The 20458-nt window shown below is 41.2% G+C and overlaps 1 protein-coding gene across 1 annotated transcript in view; it reads left to right on the forward strand.

Annotated features, from left to right (window-relative positions):
- The first annotated feature begins 248 nt into the window (after positions 1-248).
- Positions 249-20458, forward strand: part of KLHL14 (kelch like family member 14) — a 97963-nt gene continuing 77753 nt past the window's right edge. Inside the window, exon 1 of the mRNA XM_060121001.1 lies at positions 249-1177. Within this exon, the coding sequence (XP_059976984.1) occupies positions 249-1177 (929 nt within the window). The remainder of the gene's footprint in view (positions 1178-20458) is intronic.

Raw genomic sequence — 20458 nt, forward strand, 5'->3', positions numbered from 1 at the left:
CAGACAGGGCCCTTCTGGTGGCGCTCACGGATCCAGCGCCTTCAGACCTCCTCCGAGGTTCGGGGTCCGGAGGCCAAGCTGAGCACTGATTGTGGTTCTTCGCCCTCCCCTCCCCTCCCCTCCACACCCGTCCCCACGCCGACCCCACCCCACCCCCTCCACTACCCTTCTCCCCTCCCTCCCATCCCCCACCCCTGTCTGCCAGGTCGGAGGAGGGTTTAAAGCCAGGTGCGCCGAGTCAGCTCGCCATGTCCAGATCCGGGGACCGGACCTCCACCTTCGACCCCAGCCACAGCGACAACCTGCTGCACGGCCTCAATCTGCTGTGGAGGAAGCAGCTGTTTTGCGACGTGACCCTGACGGCCCAGGGCCAGCAGTTCCACTGCCACAAGGCCGTGCTGGCCTCCTGCTCGCAGTACTTCCGATCGCTTTTCTCCAGTCACCCCCCTCTCGGGGGAGGGGTCGGCGGCCAGGACGGTCTGGGGCCCCCCAAGGACCAGCAGCCGCCGCAGCAACAGCCGCCGCCGCCGCAGGAGGAGCCGGGGACTCCTTCCTCCTCCCCCGACGACAAGCTGCTGACCAGTCCTCGGGCCATCAACAACCTGGTGCTGCAGGGCTGCTCGTCCATCGGGCTGCGCCTGGTGCTCGAGTACCTCTACACGGCCAACGTGACCCTCTCCCTGGACACGGTGGAGGAGGTGCTGTCGGTCAGCAAGATCTTGCACATCCCCCAGGTCACCAAGCTCTGCGTGCAGTTCCTCAACGACCAGATCTCGGTGCAGAACTACAAGCAAGTGTGCAAGATCGCCGCACTGCACGGCCTGGAGGAGACCAAGAAGCTGGCCAACAAGTACCTGGTGGAGGATGTGCTGCTGCTCAACTTCGAGGAGATGCGCGCCCTGCTGGACTCGCTGCCGCCCCCCGTGGAGTCGGAGCTGGCGCTCTTCCAGATGTCCGTGCTGTGGCTGGAGCACGACCGCGAGACCCGCATGCAGTACGCGCCCGACCTCATGAAGCGCCTCCGCTTCGCGCTCATCCCGGCCCCCGAGCTGGTGGAGCGGGTCCAGTCAGTGGATTTCATGCGCACCGACCCGGTCTGCCAGAAGCTGCTGCTGGACGCCATGAACTACCACCTGATGCCCTTCAGGCAGCACTGCAGGCAGAGCCTGGCCAGCAGGTATGAGACAACAAAGCGGGGGGGGGGGGGAGGCGAGAGGCCGGAGGGAGGGGAGGGGGCAGGCAGGAGGAGGATAGGGGTGGGCTGGGCGGGAGGCTCAGGCAGGCTGAAAACAAACGAAAACAAACAATTCAGACTGTGTGGGGAAAGTTGATTTCAGAGTCCCTGAAAGGTCAACAGGAAACTGGCCTCACAGCATCCCCGAGCTCTAGAAAGCCCACGTTCTCAATATCCCCAGAGCCGGAGATGTGGGACTTGCGGGCTGAAACTGACAGGCAGGTGGGGTCAAAGGCCAGGCAGTTAGAAGTACAGCCTTGGAGCCCTTTTTATCCAGGCTCCCCTCTACATCTCAAAATATGCTTACTTAAGAAAAAGGGTTCTGTGATGAGAAGTCCCCACCCCAGTCCCCCTCTTTCCTGCCTTGGGCAAGCAGAAGTGCCAGGCGATGCTCGAGGAGGAAAGCTTTCATTCATTCTGACACTCATTTTCTGTTTTTCAGCGACTGGGGTTTGCTTAGAGCTCTGAAAGGCTTTGTCTTTTAGGGTCGCTGTTAGAAATTCTGGCATCCCATACCCAGGCAAACTTTTCTATCTTATGAAAAAGCAAAACCTTTCCTTACAGCAAAGCAAGAGGATTCGGGATGTCAGAGTGAATCCTGCCTAGTAGTTCCCATGTCAGAGGGAAGCACAGTTGAAAACTGAGAGGAGGGGAAGGTCATCTAGCTGCAGTTAGGTCTGTACGCCTGCTCTGAAGTCACAAAGAAGTTGGAGAGTTGTTATTGTTGTTGTTGTTGCTATTTGGAATGTGTCCCCTGTGTGTATTGAACGTGGGATTTCCTGTCAAAGTTGAGAGAGAAACAATGCCTTTGAAAAATGCTGCTGAGATTAAAGAAACAAAAAGACTGTTGGAATTGGCAATCATGTTTTATTGGCTCCAATTTTAAACGCCTTTTTTAATGAGCCCTAGCAGAGGGTTGCTTTCTCTTTTTAGAAAAGAGAAGCAGTATCTTCTCAGTTTCTCATGATAAAACATCATGATTCCAGATGCCAGGCTATCCCAGTTTAATCCACCTAAGTGCTATGTTAGAAAGTACACGGTTTAAGAATCCACCATGGCCTTTTCCCACTCAGAACGATGTCTTAAACATGGGGTCCACTTTCTGCAGCCTTATGGAATTAAATGTTTATTTTTTCCATCATGATGTTTCTACCAGACCTAGGTAACTAAACTTTTAGGAAACTGGAAGATATTCTCTACAGTTTAGGGAGCACTTGTATTCAGGTGAGGCCCACGGGAGGCATGGGAAATCTTGAACTTAGAAATCTTGTAAGTTGATTTTTCTACTATTTTCAAGAAACGAATTGTAGTGTCAGAACATGACAGTTAAGACAATAACACAAACGAGGATCCAAACACATGTGATTGAATAGTGAACACAGGAGTCCAAGCGACAATAACATGGAATGTATTTTTGTTTTGTAAGAGTTCCAATTTGCCTAAAAATCAAGATGGTAAGCTTAATGTGACAGGCAAATGTTACCACACCAAGGAACATTGGTGATCAATATTCTGTTATTTTAACTTTTGTGACTTACAAATATATTTAACTTAGCATGTATCATACTATTAAGTTATAGTCCTGAACATACATTTATTCATATTTTTTAAATGTACAATCTAGTATAAATTCAGAAACCCAGAAGGATAATAAAATTAAGATTTAACTTGTTCTAAGAGTAACTTGGGGAAATAAGCATTATAAATTTGATCCAATAAATAAGCTTGAAGTCCTCATTGCACTTTTACCTGATAAATATGTCCTAGGTTTCAGTGTTGGAAGAGTTGATTTTCAAAATGCAAAATCCATTTCCCACCTTAGTCTGGATTTAGCATGCCAGCTGGGGCCTGCTGGCTCTGTCCTGGTGGATGGCTGAGATACTAGGCTGCCTGGCTCCGTGACGACACCGTCCAGCTTCACTGGGCCATATCATTTGAAGGATATGTAGTGGCGTCTGACCACTGAATGCTTACAAGTGTCATGGATGCTGCAAGAATCTGATACTTCTGCCATGGGAAGAAAACTGTATTTTCCTTTAAAAGCGGAAGATACGGAAAATAGTTCATGTGAACCTATTGTTGATCTCAAAGTAATATAATTTAGACTTTGTTCCATTATTAGTAACAGAAGCATTTTAATTTCAGGGACTAATTACATTATTCTAATTTTAATTCACAGAAAGAATGCAAGAATAACCACCAAGATCTTAACTTAAATGTAGACAAAAATGTTGTAAGTTGCAACCAATAGTATGATATCAGCCCATTTGTTATAGCATCAGAGCAATATAAAAATGTTCTCTCAGTCTTACATGTAGTCTAACAGAGGGATAAATGTGTTAAACAATTGTTTTTGAAATTGCATCACTTTTATTGAAGACAATTGAATGGAAGGGCATTGTATTTATTACTTTTTATCCACCTGTAGTCTAAATATGAAAGAGTTCCTCAAATTCAGAGAAGGAGTGGGAAAATTTAAATTGGCCAGTCTGTTGGAATAAGTTCAAAATACAAGCATATAGAATAACTTCAGAAGGAATTTACTTGTTTAAGAATACATGTTATCTATAGAATGTAGGGCTATTAATATAATAACAATATTTTAAATATTTTTTTAAATTATTGAGTAATTTTGAATTTTTATTAAGTCTAGAAAAATAAAGCAAACCAAGCATAGAGGCTTTATAAATATGCAAATTAATTTAATTTTTATCCTAGTTGCTTAGTTTTTCTGATTATGACATTTATACTCAGATTCATATTTTATTTTAGCAAACTAAGCATTAAGGATATTAAAAATAATGGACTTATTATCTTATATTAAAGTATATACATAACTAATTTAAGACCACAGGACCTGGATGGACAAAAATTAAAATATTTTGAAGTCTTATTTCTTATTTTCATATTGCTTTATTGCAAGAAATGGGACACTTAAGAAATAAGTTTTGAAAAAGTTTCTGGGAAAGTCATTATTAAAGGCTTCTAAAGCAAAAAAACTTAATAGAGTGACATGCCATGCAACATTTAGTGCATTAAAAAGTAAATATCAAAAGACTTGTAGTGTAAGTTTAGCTTAAGTAACCCAAAAAGTTTTTTTATTTGTATTTTAAAAATTTTTATGCATAATTTAGTAATTGTCCCAAATAAATGAAATTGGACTGGCTTAATTAACTTCTCTTTTACATTTTCATTGCACCTCCCACAATGTAACAGTTAAATAAATGTTTAGTGAAAGTTGAAGGAACTAAAATTATAAAATAAGAAAGCCTCAGTGTTACATTTTACCAAAAGTTCTTCAACCTATGTTACTATTGCACATAACAAAAGTCCATTGAACCTCCTCCAGCAGAACACCTGTAATAGAAAAGCATTCATAAATATAATTATATTTTTAAAATTTCCCACCTTAGTCTGGATTTAGTCTGGATTTAGCATGCCAGCTGGGGCCTGCTGGCTCTGTCAGCTATCCAGCTGTTACAGTCCTGTATACAGGCCTGTATTGAAGTGTAATTTTGAAGAGATTATATTTTATAGATGATAAAAGGCTACCTTATAAAGATTTCACTTTCTGCAAAACAGTCTATTTAAAGATTTCATATAAATTAATGTAAAAACCTATTTAAACATCAGAAATACTAATTATCTATTTGCTAAAATGACTTGCAATGATTAAAAAGCCATTAGAATTCCTTAAGGCACAGTTTTGATTCCTGGTTTTGGTGCTTAGAAAATGTTTCTTTAAATGTAGGACAATATTTTCTATTGATTCCCTTCCTAAGACCTGAATAACAACCTTAACAAAGCAAACTAATCTTGTGTCCCCGCATCCTCTAAATTGTGATTTCCCTTTATGTCAATTAGATACCCTCAGATAAGAACTTGTTAGGTAGTTAGATTTTGTATCAGAAGTCACTCAACCATTCAGAATACAATTTGTTTATTATCTAAAACAGGACCATTGATTACAAAATTATATCACAGATATGGGAGCCAAATAGTTATATCCTACAATCAAAAAGCAATTAGAGTAGATATTAGTGCATTGCATTGGCTCAGAGGACTTACTGACAATAGTGGACATGTTCAAATTTTAACTCATCTTTGTTTTTTTTCCCCATACTTATGAACACATTGAGGCTCACTCATTACCTTAGCTAATTTCTAAGTATCTCAAATTTCTTATCTTAAAAATACAGTGAAAAATGTTACTTTACTTACAACAGTTACTTCATACCAGGTGATATTCTAAGCCTGTTACAAATATTAAGTTATTTAATGCTCACAATAACCCTAAGGGATGGGTACCATCATTTGTTTCATTTTATGCATAGAAAAACTGATGCACAGAGAAGTTAAGCATTTTGCCCATGGCTGCACAGCTGGTAAGTGGTAGAGCCCAAGTCTGAGCCCAAGCAGTTGTGGCTCTTGGGTCCGTGTTCTCATCCATGGTGTTCTGCTTCTTACTATGAGCCTCTCTATTCTATCATATAATCTGGTGATTGACCCTAGAGTTATATGTAGGTTTAAGACTTCCTTTTTGGAAAGACATCTGTGAGGGTTAAATTTTAATGTATCTGACTTTAAAAGAAGTTAAGGACATGTATTATTCTGGACCGAAGGTCAGCTTTTTTGTTTCTGTAAAAGGTCAAATAGTAATTATACTTGGCTTCAGGGTCACACTAACTCTGTTGCAGCTACTTCACTCTTCCTTAGTAGCACAAACACAGCCACGGACAATATGTAAATGAATGAGCATGGCTATGTTACAATACAACTTCATTTGTGAGCATTGAAATTTCATGTAATTTTCACGTTATGAAATATGATTCTTCTTTTGATTCTTTTCCACCATTTGAAAATCTAAGAACCATTTTGTGTTGGGGGGGTGCTGTATAAAAACAGGAGGCAAGCTGGATTTGTTCTGTGAGTCATAGTTTGCCAAAACCCATTTTAGGCACTTGGGATACATCAGTGAACAAAATGGACACAAAATTTTGCCCTTATTCTAGTGGAAAGAATCCCTCTGGTGTTCTTGCTTCTGTTTGGAAGGAATTCAAATCTAAATAATTCTATCATGCTAAGTTAAAATTTCAACTTTCTGTAGTAAGACTTAAGAATTTGAATAGCAACCCCAGGAAGGTAAATGGTGATTAATTAAAAGAGTGAATGCGTTGCTCATTTTTTTCCAACATACTGGATATAGAACCAACTAACATAGATTGGTCATTATTCAGAATAGGCTTTAATATCATTGATATGGTATTTTAATGATTTCCAGGAGGAAAGTAGAGGAGCCAGGTACATTTAACACACTGCTTTCTGAGACTGACATGTACATATCGAATAAACGAATCTAAGCATATGAATGAACATGTGACCAATTATTCTTCTAAATGCCAACCTGTATCTCCAGCTGCTGTGATCAAAGGGCATTCTTGGCAGGATTCCTGACTTCTGAGTGCATCAGCTGGATTGGGTATGTCTATAGAACCTCCCTGCCTTCTCCAAAGTGGGTAACTGCTGGAGGAGCGTGCGTGCTGCTGTAGGTTTGGCTTATGTGTCTATCTCCCCGACTGTATCAAGTGCCTGGACTTGACCCCAAAGTGTGAGTTCAGTATGAATGCGTATTGGTCTTAAATATAATTGTGGTGGACACTTAGGATTCGTTTCAGTTTCATGTGAATTGACAAAGCCAATGAAAGATAAAAATGGAGGTAATTTTAAAGATGATTACATACACACACACATACACGCACACAACTGCTGTTTGCCAGTAATAATGGTACCTGTCACTAATTGAGCACCTACCATGAGTGAGCTTGACATATTACTTACATTCTTTCTAGTCCTTTCAATCTTTTAACATATTAGACAGTTGAGGCTCAGAGAAAATAAGTAAGTTGTCCAATTATCTGAATAATGTTGAGTTGGGAGTCAATTGTCATCACCTGAAGAATAGTCTCTTATTATGAGTGCATATTGTAAATATGGCCTCTATGAAAAGCAAACTCCAATCTACACCTCCCGTATCTTTGTTTTACCACAGCACAGTAGTGATTAAAAGTTCCAACCCTCTAACGCATCTTCAAACCACCCAACCAATGAAGAAGAGTGAGAGGAAGATAGTAGAAAGCCCAGATTTTTTCCTACTGGTCTACCATACTCAATTATTCGTTCTGAGATTAAGGGGCTAAATAATGAGATTGCTGAGATTATCACTATGATACTGACTTACTAAAAATAAGATGAGCCAATATATTTTAAATAAATCAGTAAAAATAAAAACTTTTCAGCTTAACTTTGAAAAATAATTGTGAAAATAAAACAAACCAAAACAAAGCCTTGGAGCTCGTATTGGAACCAAGAGATTGCCCCCAGCCCCCTAGATTTCTGTGCACCGGAGTCCTAGAGAAGCTATCAGCTTTGTTTCTGTGAAGACAAGAGAAAGCTCTTCACATTGGTGATACTTACAGGTGATAAATACAACAGGTAGAAGCCAGAATTATAAAAATACTCGTATGTTTTAATAACAGAAAATAAGATTAGTCTAATTGAAAATTTATTCTGCTTATCTTTTGTTTCAAGAAAATCATTTTAACATTCGCTACACTGTAGTGTTTATGCCTTCTGTCATTCATTTGGAATTTCAGAAAATATATTCAGTGCTATGTCATTTCCATCAACATCCAAGTTAATTCTTGATGCATGAATTACTAATGATTTCTCTTAAAAAAACCAAACAAATAAGCACTGTTATGATATGGGCAGGACAGTGAGTTAACCAGGGGAAGGACTCTCGGTTGTAACATATAGTGAGTATGTCTATTTTACTGTAAATATCAAAAGGGCTTATTTACTCGCAAGTATTAATGACAATCAGGTTAGAACTATTTGCAGCATTAGAAGTAAAGCAGAAAGGCACTAGAGAAAGCTTATTGTAGTTGGGAAATGAAAATAGCGAATATTTGTGATAGAGAGAAAATAAATCAAAGGGAAGTAAAAAGAAAAAACAGCAGTAACAAAAATGCAAGGAAATATGGGAAATCAAAGAAATTATTAAGATATAAACCATCTGAAAAAGAAAGAAAAAGAGAACTAGTAGTAAAGGAGGACGGGCAAGAAAATTCTAGAGTTTGGAGAGTAGACGCTCAATATTTGCTGGACTAATAAGCACAAATTAAGAAGCATTTAAGTCACTACATAGTGAACATATAATTTGCAGAGTTATAGACAAAGTTCCACTAAAAGGAAAAAAAACCTCTTTTCCTCAAAAGAAAAAATCTTTCAACAAGAAAAAAATGGTCAGTCATGGACCCTTCACTCCTATAATTTGATTCAGTTCAATAATTATATATTTGTAATCTGAGTTAAGATGTTTTATAAATAACTCTTTGTTCTTGAGCTAAATAATGCAGTAGCTTCAGAAGCATCAGGGTTTAAAGGGGCAGTCTGTTATGCCAACAGGAGGAGATGAAAATGTAACTGTATTCTTTGTAAATCTTGATTCTCAGTATAATTAGAGCTGGCAGCAGACCTGAGAAACAAGGGGACCTTCATGACCTTGGGCAGATTTTCTAAACCCATGCCCATGGCCGTGCCACGCCCACGGTGGGAATTTGGGATGATGCGTTGAATTTACCACTAACAAGAAGTTCTGCCACGGAATATCCCCCAAACTTATGCTGAACGTGTATAACACACCAAACTCTGTGCTATGCTCTGAGATACAGAGTGAAGAAGACAGACACATTCGTGACTTCACGTGGTTTACCGTATAAGGAAAAAGAAATAAGTACACAGATTAATCACACGGGTAATACATGCTATAGATTGGAAAAGTGCCATTTGCTGGGAAACGGTATAACACAGTGCTGTAACCTTGTCGGAGTGGCCGAAGAGTTCTTTCTCTACAGAAGAGGTTTAAGATGAACTTTGAGAGATGAGATATCCAGAGTAGTGGGTCTGGGGGAAGGCAGGGTCTGCAGGTGGGAAAGGCATAAGCTGAGAGAGGAGTACGTACACGAACACTAGGCGGCAAAGGGTTCGGTACCTTCCAGGGGCTGAAAGGAGGTGTGTGTGGCTAGAGATTGTGCAGGGAGGGTTGTCCAAATCATAGAAGAAGTTGTGGGCTCTGCCAGTGATTATCCACTGCATGGATGAATTCCATATGGAAAAATCGGCATGCTTTTATACTTGAACTGAGTAAATGATCAATACTATATTGGAAACACTGCCGCCTTTGAATTTGTAAACCTAAGTGTGTATCTTAGCTCTACTTTAGCTGAGTCCCAAATCAGTAAAATGGGTTAAGAATTATAGTTCACCTTCCTGGGGTTTTGGTAAGGATCAGCTCAGAACGTGAAAAAACTCCAAACAGAAAGTGCTAGTTGTAATTGATTTCTTTTTAATTTTGAAAGATACACTAAGCAAAGTTACCTGAATACGTTTTTGCCCATCTAGAAAACTCTTGAACATATTTGTGATTTCACTGATAGCACAGAAATAGTCAGACTTCTAAGGACCTAAGAGTGAAGTTGGAGGGACTCGAAGGTGAACACAAGGTCACAGAAGGACGTGGGAAAATCAGAATTTTTGATTGCTCTAAGCAATTTATATTTCATTCCTGAAAATGATGGCCTTTTTAGGTATAAAAGTCTCCATTTCTTCCTTTCACAGAGGAGAGTCCCTCCTCTTTTTAATCTCATACATTCGATGTAGGGCTTCGTTTGCTGCCGCTCGCAGAGCCTCTGGCGTCCGCGTCTGGCTCTCTGCTCCCACAGCGCCTGCGAGCGGGTTGGTAAGTTACACCTGCGCAGGGACCGGAGCTTCCTCCGAGCTCAGCTGGGCCACCGTATGGAGACTGGCTCACTGGAGGCTGCAGAGAAGTGAACTGAAGAATTACAGTCGGTTTCACTTCCCTGCCTTATGTGCCTTCAGGTACCTCTGAAGACAGACGAGGCCAGTGAAATGGAGAGGAGGACGAAGAGAGAAAGATCTAGGTTAGAAAAGAAGAGTCCTTGAAAATGTAGAGGCATCGTTGAAAGATGCGGAGGGACGGATGTGTTTGCGTGTCTGCGTGCGTAGCCCCAGACACTGCGTACTGCGGGCTGCCAGCTTGAAATTTTCTGTACGGTGGCTTCTGAGAGGTGTTTTTATCAGCTAAAGGTCTATTTTGCGTGTGGGTGGGGCCGGGACAGTCAAAGATTCAGTCTGGCACTGAGTGAGGAGTTACTGGGTTGGGAGGGTCAGTTTTTTGCCAAAAAGAAAATAGTCGTATTTTGTAAATCCTGCTTAGAACAAAGCAGCAGACTCTGTCTGGCCCTGATTTTTAGCACCCCTCAGAACCAAGCACACCGGAACATCCTGGGCAAATGGAAAGGATTAGGAGAGGGAATGGAAAATCTGTGTCAGAGAGGGAAACTTCGAAGGAAGAACTTTAATGCTTTAGGATGCACACCAGGACCTCAGCACTTCCTACCCCATGTGCATTAACAGGGGGCCATGGATACTGTGAGGGATCCCAGCCAATACTGGTGTGTTGTAGAGGCAGAAGTGTGAGCCTCCTAGCAGGGACCAATTTGGTGGATTGGTTACTATGACAACTGTACCACTACTGTCAGTGGCAATTCCTGTAAACTCCCTGTCTTAAGGTTTTCACAAGGGTTCACTCCAGAATAACATCTGTAGGTACAGACTACAGAATAAAGCTAGGAGATATAGGTATGGAGAGAAAGAGACTATGACATAATAGGAGGCGCAGATAAAATGTTATGTTATAGTGCAAATATCTTAAACAGTTCTATTGCATAGTAATTAAACCTAAAATTCAGACAGATGCAGGTCAAATCCCACCCTGACCACTTAAAAGCTGGCTCTCTTTGGGGAATTTACTTAATCTTCTTTCAGATCGCTTACCTCTGAAATGTAGATAATGATACCCACCTCATCAGGGCAATTCTGAACGTTGGAAGAATGTATGTACCACACTTAACACAGTACCAGACGGTAAATACTTAATCATTGATAGCTTTTATTCTTATAGGAATAGTTCTGTTTATATCCAATTTGCCTTTCTGTTCACTTGTTAGGACTCCTAATTCCATACAGGATGTTCATTCTAGATCCAGATTCTCACAGTCTGGGTCCCAAGTGCTGCTCTGATCATGATAAGGTTTAGCTGACAGTGTCCGTTTTATCCACCTTTGAGTAAACTACAGAGCTGAGGCCAGTCCTGAGTCTGGTCCATTCCCTTGTTCTATCCATGTCAGCAATTGGAAAAGTTAGAAAAGCCTTTGTGGATTCAGGTTGAACAGCTTTTTGGAGGTGTAATTTACATCCAACACAATTTACCCATTTCAAGTGTACACTCCAAGGAGCTGTAGTATATTCATAGTGTTTGCCACCATCACCACAATTAATTTTAGAACATTTTTACCACCCCCTCCAAAAAGACCCCATACCTATTAGCAATCAGCACCCATCTGCCCCTGCCCCTTGCAGGTGTAGGCAACCACTAATCTACTTTCCGTCTCCATAACTCCATAGATTTCCTTATTCTGGACATTTCGTGTGGAATATGGCATCATGCAATATATGGTCTTTGGAGGTGGCGCCTTCCATGCAGCATAAGTTTTCAAAGTTCATCTATGTTGTAGCATGTAACAGTACTGCATTCCTTTTTATGGCTAAATAATATTCCATTGTATGGATAAACCACACTTTATCCATTCGTGGATGGACATTTGGTTTGTTTCCACTTTTTGCTATTATGAATAATGCTGCTATGAGCATTTATGTACAAGTTTTTGTGTGAACATATGTTTTCAGTTCTCTTAGATACATACCTAGGAGTGGAATTTGCTGGGTCTTATGGTATCAGTTAACACTGAACAGATGTTTAACTTTTTGAGGAACCGTCAGAATGTTTTCCAAAGCATCTGCACTGCATTCTCACTAGCAGTGTATAAAGCCTCCCATTTCTCCACATCTGCGCCCACACTTAATACCTGCCTTTTTGACTGTAGCCATCCTAATGGATGCAAAGTGGTATCTCACTGTGATTTGCATTTCCCTAATGGCTAATCATGCCAAGCATCTTTTTGTGTGTTTATTAACCACTTGTATATTTTTTGGAGAAAAGTTTTTTTCAAATCCTTTGGCCATTTTTTAGTTTGGTTATTTTCTTTTTCTTATTGAGTCGTAAGAGTCTTCTTGGCATTTTTAGGAGGGCTTCTTATGGTTCCTAGATCACAGCTGGGGGCACCTTCTGCAGGAATTGGGTATTCCATTTGACAAAAATGAAAATCAAATGCATGCACATGTACAGTGGAAAATTCTCTAGATACTTTCATAAGGCACATATGTCTTATTAAAATTCTTGGGTTTTAGTGTGGCAGAGGAAACTATCTGTGGTTCGTGTTTGTTTTCTTCTTCATTTGATTATTTTGGCTTTATGTTGATTTAGGCATTATATTCCTCAAGTGGTAGTTGCACTTGGTGTAGCAAATCTTTTCTTCAAAGAAAAAATATTTATTACTCAAGTTATTTATTTACATTGTCTTAAAGGCACATCAGAAAGTTTTATTCAAACTATGTTTATACAATAATTATTTTAGGGAAATGAGGTAAAATTCTTTGACTGCCAAGACAGTGATGACTCATAAGAACCACTGAAGAAGAAGAAGAAATTTTTTAATAAAACCTGAAAAACAGATGCTCTTATTCGAAAGGGGATGCAAAAGTGTTCCTTGTGGGGGTGAGCAGGAAACAGCACAGCCCAGGATTTTCAGTCATGGCTGACATTCAGCTGAGGGCTTCCCTATACGTATCACCAAGGCAGTTTTTGACATGGAAAAGCTAAATTCATCATGAGAATAACTTGTCCGGTTTCATCTTCCTTTGCTACAGTGTCCTTGCAATTTTCCTTAAGGACAAAAAATATCGACTGCTCTTGACAAGAAATTACTTTTACTACTCTTAGTAGGTTAGGTTACTTCACTGACTCTTTTTTTTTTTAAGTTTTTAATTTATTCATTTATCTTATTTTTGGCTGCACCATGCAGCATGTGGGATCTTAGTTCCCTGACCAGGGATTGAACCCAGGCCCACGGCGGTGGAAGCGTGGAGCCCTAACCACTGGACCGCCAAGGAATTCCCATAGGTTACTTCACTAACTCTTGCTTTGAGTGTATGGATGTGGCAGAATGTTCAGCAAATCATTTCCTAAGCTTAATGTTTATGCTTCCAGATGGAACAATTTCTATTTTGATTATCAATCTCTTTGAACAATCAAATTCTTGCTTTCTGTTAAGAGTTACATGTCTATTACACGACAAAGAAGACTTGAGGCCACCATCATAGATCTGAGTGCAAAGCAGTAGAAATTTTAACATGGATTTCTTATCTAGCTATTCAAAGGGACCAAGTGTTATTAAAAGCATGTGATAACTTCATAGGTTTTAATAGCACTACCAACAGATCCCAGATAAGCAGATAATTGCCTAAATTAGTCACTTTGTGTGTTTAGAAGGCAGGCACCTTCTTCCCTCGGCAGATTTATAGAGAAGATACCTAATTCAAGGTAGTCAGTTCAGAACCCTGAGAAGCCCAATAAACTTCAGCTGTCACTCAGACATTATTTTTATTTATTTATTTATTTTTTTGCGGTACGCGAGCCTCTCACTGTTGTGGCCTCTCCCGTTGCGGAGCACAGGCTCCGGACGCGCAGGCTCAGCGGCCATGGCTCACGGGCCCAGCCGCTCTGTGGCATGTGGGATCTTCCCGGACCAGGGCACGAACCCATGTCCCCTGCATCAGCAGGCAGACTCTCAACCACTGCGCCACCAGGGAAGCCCTCAGACATTCTCATATTCAAAATTTGGAAAGAGAAAGCAGACAAAGCAAAACTGAAATAGTTAAACACGACTTTGTTGCACTCAAACTCAAGATCTGTGATTGGTCCAGAGTTAGGCAGCAGCAAGCAAAAATCCATTCCAAGGAAGGGGCACCCCCTGTACAGGAAGAAGCTCCTCAAGTCTTGCATCAGCCTAGTCAAACTGAGAGCCCAAGTTCCAGAACACGATAGTCTTTTTGACCTAGAAAGAATAATCTCACCTCAGAAAGATTTTTGTGGAGAGTGCTTCCCATTTTTTATGGCAAGGAAACTTTAGAATCTCAGAGCATGAGAAACGTTTAAAGTGTCTGAAAGCACAAAGAAAGGTATGTCTATAGCTTTACAGACACTAATTAGAGTCTGCCACAAAAGCTTATGGGAATCACTTCTCTCCTTTATCCATATCTGTTCCTATCCCTCCTGGTCGCCCTCCCTTCATTGGAACATTGTTAACCATTAACATTTACTGCATATGTAAGTACGCCAGCACCAAGCAGAAGAGGAGATAAGGAGTCTGCCTCCCATATTTCAAATTCTCCATACAGTGAGGTTGGCTGCTACAAAATACAGCTGTTGTGTGGTGAAATTAAGACGATCCTTTCTTAAAGCAGCGTGCAGGTTTTGACCATTGAAGCCTCCTTCTCAAGTGTCAATTCCCAAAAACGAGTGTGAGAGCCATTGGCATCATTCTGCCCTGTGTTTCTGTTGGCTGGTTAGTTCTGTTAAGGACTGTATTAGTCCGCTCGAGCTGCCATAACAGAATAAATATGGACTAGGTAACTTAAACAACTGAAATTTGTTTTCTCACAGTTCTAGAGGCTGGAAGTCCAAGATCAAGATCCAGCAGGGCTGGTTTCTGGTGAGGGCTCTCTTCCTGGTTTTTAGACAGCTGCCTTCTCACTGTGTGCTTGCATGGCCTGTCCTCTGTATGCAGAGCTGGGGGGTGGGGTGGGGAGAAGAAGAAGGGAAACTTTGGTGTCTCTTCCTCTTCTTATAAGGACACCAGTTCTATTAGATGTGGGCCCCACCCTTATGACCTCATTTCACCTTAACTACCTCCTAAAAGCCTTATCTCCAAACACAGTCACATTGGGAGTTAGGACTTCAACATAAGAATTTGGAGACAACACCATTCAGTCCAAGACAAGGGCCAAGAATAGAACACAAGGAATTATAAAACAGGTTCGAGGCACTAACTGAAATGTTACTTTTCAACTAGATCTATACAGGCAAAATTATCTAGGCAGATGAGCAATTATCCAAGTCAGCAATGTGTTGATAGATCCTCCAATAATACAAACCTAGAAGAGAAAAAAAAAAGTACAGATCTGTTTTCCTCAGCCCCATAAAATCTTGCCTAGATCAGTAGTTCTTTTTTTTTTTTTTTTTGTGGTACGCGGGCCTCTCACTGTTGTGGCCTATCCCGTTGCAGAGCACAGGCTCCGGACGCGCAGGCTCAGTGGCCATGGCTCACGGGCCCAGCCGCTCCGCGGCATGTGGGATCTTCCCGGACCGGGGCACGAACCCGTGTCCCCTGAATTGGCAGGCGGACTCTCAACCACTGCGCCACCAGGGAAGCCCATAGATCAGTAGTTCTTTGAAGAATCAACCATAGAGCTTTTTTATTGAAACCTATCTTCCCTAGTCCTACCCAGAGATTCTAAATAGATTGATCTGGAGCGTGGACCCAGGAACCTGCATATTTAACAACTTCCTGGGTGATTTTGGGACCACACTGTGAAAATCACAAGACTAAACAGATGCTTCTGTTTTCCAATTTGCTACGTATCTATGGACGATGGAAGAAAATACTGATTGCGATTTACTGGAAGATAAGTTTAAGGAAAATTTGTTGCAAAATTAAAAGAAATCAGATTCACTGACATGAGAAAAAGGGAAATGAGTCTTAGAGAAAGTTATTGGAATTACCGGACTCTAGGGGATTTGTTTCCGGATGATGAAATTTGGGTACCTACTGTGCTAGAGAATTTTCAGGATAATTCAAGCCACACAGTATAGAGTCCACAGTTCAGCTTCAGAGAATGTGGTGAATTTTCCCAGAATAATTTGTTTCTGCCTGTCAGAGATCTGATGATTGTAAAGGACAGTGTCAGGGATTGGCTGATCGGTGAGCCTCAGGGGCTTCTGCAAATTCCCCTTCCTGGGGGTACGTTGGAGAGCCTCCCAGATCCTGCAGATCCCTCGAGCCAGGGTTTCCTTTATCACTTAGCCCCTCCAGGGTTGGTGAAGCAGCAAAGAACAGGCTTCCCACAGGGAGGGAGAGGAAAAGAAGAGGAAGATAAGAAATTCCTATTTCACCCACGGCAGTGGGGTGTCCCTAAGCTGGATCCCACAAGCCACACCTCATCGTCTCCACATCTCACACCCCAGGCCTGCCTCAGTCCCTCACGGCTTCTCTACCCCAAAATAAGGATAACTTTCATTTATCTTAATCCCAGGATGATTTCATAACGTTATTCTTCCCCTAAAAATAAATTCTGGGCCCATGTAGAGGGTATCAGCTACAACTCCCTTTTCTTGAAAATGGATACCTATTTATTGCCATGAATATTCCAAGAGAAGCATGGGGTAATACATTCAGTTACCAACTAACTTTGCTCCCTGTCTCTCTGCACGACCACTCCTGCAGTGATGCTCCAACTGGCAACAGCCTGCCTGGCGGGAGGCTGGCTCCTGTTACTCAGTACGAGCTTCCTACTTTCCCCATGAGAAATCTTTCCCTGGAGTTAGAGGAATGGATAAAATCAGTCTCTAGACCCATGAGGTGTCAGTCAGGCCATTGTCCCCTCATCCTGAATGGCTGAACTTCTATTTGGGGAACGTGATTTTGTTAAAGATTCATTTTTACTGTTAGGTCTGGAACTGTCAGATACAAGTAATTTCAGTGGGAGGTATGTAACATCCTGAACTTGGATTTTCAGCGTCATCATGTGATCTTGTGTCTTTCTGCACTTTGTCTTGTGCAGCAGGTACCAACATTTCCTCAGGTCAGGAAGTCACTCTTTTCTCTTCAGAAAGGCGGCCAGATGGGAGGGAGAGAGAGAGAAGTCTCAGTAATGAGATTGGTTCTCAAGAGGCAGCGTAGTCTAATAATTGGCCTTTATTAGGGGTTTAAACGCAGGCATTACTTAGGAGTCCATCACTGGCATGAGAGTGATGCTTTATCGCTTTTCATCACTAGGCTACACAGAGCTTGAATAGCTCCTTGGTGACAGGCTGCACAGAACCACTTCTCTCTTGAGTTTTTTCCTATGACACAAACATTGGTGTCCCTGCCAGCGTGTTGGGTGGCATCTGTTTTAGTGAGTAGGGAGACCCCGAGTCCCACTTGGAGGCAGGAGGATTAGTCGAAGAGGTCATACTTGCCACACAACTTCCTCCCAGGAATAGGGAGGATTAATGAGATGCTATTCCCATTGCAATTCATGCTCCTCAGAAAGTCACTATGTACTAGGTATTAGAATTAGAGATTATATAGGTAATCAAGCAAAGAAGATATGCAACTACTTCTAGTTACCAAAGGAAGCTTTCATCTAGGAGGTTGGGGGCGGGTGGAAATGCAGTGAGTATAAAGTTGGCTGGAAGCCATTTTTCCTCATGAAGCAAAGGACAAGGAGTGAAGTGTGAAATGCTATGTCCAGTATAAAGATAGACCCATTCTGACTTATGAACTAAGCCTTGGGGAGATTTACATTTCATGGATTCAGATGAGGACCTTAAGACACTTCTGTCATATCTGCCTCTGCCGTCATGAACCAGTCTACAGCTTTGGTGTCCAGAGAAATGTGGCAAAAACATCAGTAAACTACCCCACCTGCATGCTGGAGGAACCGGTGACATTCTGAGTTCAGTACGTGTCAGTGAAGAATTGTGGAAGAATGTCCTAGTGTGCTACGGGGGCTGGGGTGAGAAGTGAAGGAGTGGGAAGATGGTTCATTACAATTGTAACATGCAAAGCTCCAGTCATTCAACATGTTGAGCTTCTCATGGTCAAACCTATAAGAAGGGGCCAAGTTGGCATGTGACTAGGTTTTCAGAGTCACAGGTTTTCAGAATGTGACGAGCGTTCAAGATTTTAAAGTCCTGGTTTCTTGCATTTACTCTAGTGTGTCCTCAGCTATGGTTTACCTGCCACTGGTAGAATGTGAGACCATTTCAGATGGTACACGAGAAACCATTTTTAAATTTATTTTAATCGTTAGGTATTACTATATTTTAACATGTGTTAGAGGTAAAACACAGTTAACCCATGAAGTCCATGATTCATAAATATAATTGCTAGAACAATGATTCTCAATACCGGTTGTATATTAGAACCACACAGAAAGCTTAAAAAGATTTTTAAAGGACACCGATGCTGGGTCCCACAGTAGATCATGAAATCAGAATCTCTGAGAGGCACCCCGACCCTAAATAGTTTATAAAAGCTCTCCCAGGTGGTTCTAAAGAGCAGCCACCATTGGGAAAGACTAGAACAGACTAGGGATTAAGCATTTTAAAGTGATCAGTTTTAAATAAAATATTAAGTAAATAATATACGGATATGGCAAAGATCATTAAAGCCCTGTATTGTGCTAATAACTGAAATTGGGTAAACTTCCCTCTATCGTGGGTAGCCCCCATTCTGGGGGACAACACTGATCCTAGGTAGCAGGTTAGATTTGGGGGTTAATCAACAAGACTGTCTGTTCTCCAATGTCACCCTCTGACTCTTCCACATTTTGGTTCAGAAACATGGCTTTTCCTCTTTCCCTTTTGCCTTTTGACACCCCCATCACCACACCCACTGACTAGACCTTAGAACAGATAAGGGGAAAAAAAAGGATGATAAGAATCTGTAATGACATATATCTGGATTAGTGGGATTGCAAATGACTTTGACTCTTTTCACCAGTTCGTTCTTTTATTCATCATTTCTTCATTCCTACAACAAGCATTTACTGAGTATCTATGTAGTACTAAGTCCTTTTTGTGTTTAACTATACTTAGAATTTTTCTCAGTGAGCCTGTGTTGTCTTTATGATCAAACGAATCGTAAAGTTACTTCCATTTTAGGAAAACTAAATACTGTATATGACTGACCATTCTCCAGTTACCACGCAGCCAGACTCCTGGCGGGAGATAAGTGTCAGAAGATGGAAGCAAAGCCATTTTCAGCCGTTCCTGAGAATCACAGAAGCGTTGTGTACGAAAGCCCTAGAGACATTTCCTCTGTGAAATGGAAGAAATAAAACCCATCCTGAGGCACTGGAAAAGGTGCCCAAACCCTTTTTCCTCTATTCTTTCATCTGTTAAATGGGGATAATGATACTTTATGTTTACCTACCTCAGAGAGGCATTACCAGGTCTATTTAAAGGCTCTTCTGATGAAAGCTGCTGTGTAATTACCAAGAACAGCTATGATAAAAAAAAAAAAAAAAAACCTAAATACAACAGCAAATCAGCTGGAACAAGTTCTCCAGGGAGTTTACTTCTCTGGAAAAATTTAAGAAAGGGGTAGCAGCTCTCCTCTGGCGACTTTTGGGTACCCTTCTAGCTGGAAGTTTAGGGAAGGCTAGCTGATCTGGAAAGTCTCCTCCTGGCTACTGATTTGGGATCTTTCTCTGTTTACTTTCCCCCCATGGTCTAAGCAGTTTCCATCTGAAATTCCTCTTTCAAGTTTTTCAGATCTTAACTCAGAAACTGTTTTATCCGTGAAAAGAATCTCAAGCAAGGCAATTACCTATGACAGAGAAAGAGAGAGAGAGTGTTTGAGAGAGACAGAGACAGAGACAAAGAGAGAAAAGGGAGGCTATAACGTAGAGGATATGTGCATTTTATCGAGGATAAGTAGTGGGGAATTCTTTGATAGTTTATAAAAATAGGACCTAAGTAATCGATCATTAATGTCAGGCTTTGCTGAAATTCATTTGACAAAGCATGTAGGGTAAATTAGATGGGAGCAGAAGCTCACAAAGCAAGGACATCACTATTACAACCGCTCAAGAGAAAGTCAACCTAGCTGAGTCAGGCTACTGGCAGTTCGGTTGAAATGAAGAGATATATATTTTTTATATTGGAGTATAGTTGATTAACAATGTTGTGTTAGGTTCAGGTGTACCACAGAGTGATTCAGTTATACATATACATGTATCTATTCTTTTTCAAATTCTTTTCCCCATTAGGTTGTTATGGAATAGTGAGCAGAGTTCCCTGTGCTATACAGTAGGTCCTTGTTGATTATCTATTTTAAATATAGCAGTGTGTACATGTTACAGCTCTAGAATCCATAGCATTTGGTACAACGTTGACTATAGCAGGAAACTGAG

This window comes from Lagenorhynchus albirostris, chromosome 14 (assembly GCF_949774975.1).
Source record: "Lagenorhynchus albirostris chromosome 14, mLagAlb1.1, whole genome shotgun sequence".
In the NCBI taxonomy this organism is placed as follows: Eukaryota; Metazoa; Chordata; class Mammalia; order Artiodactyla; family Delphinidae; genus Lagenorhynchus; species Lagenorhynchus albirostris.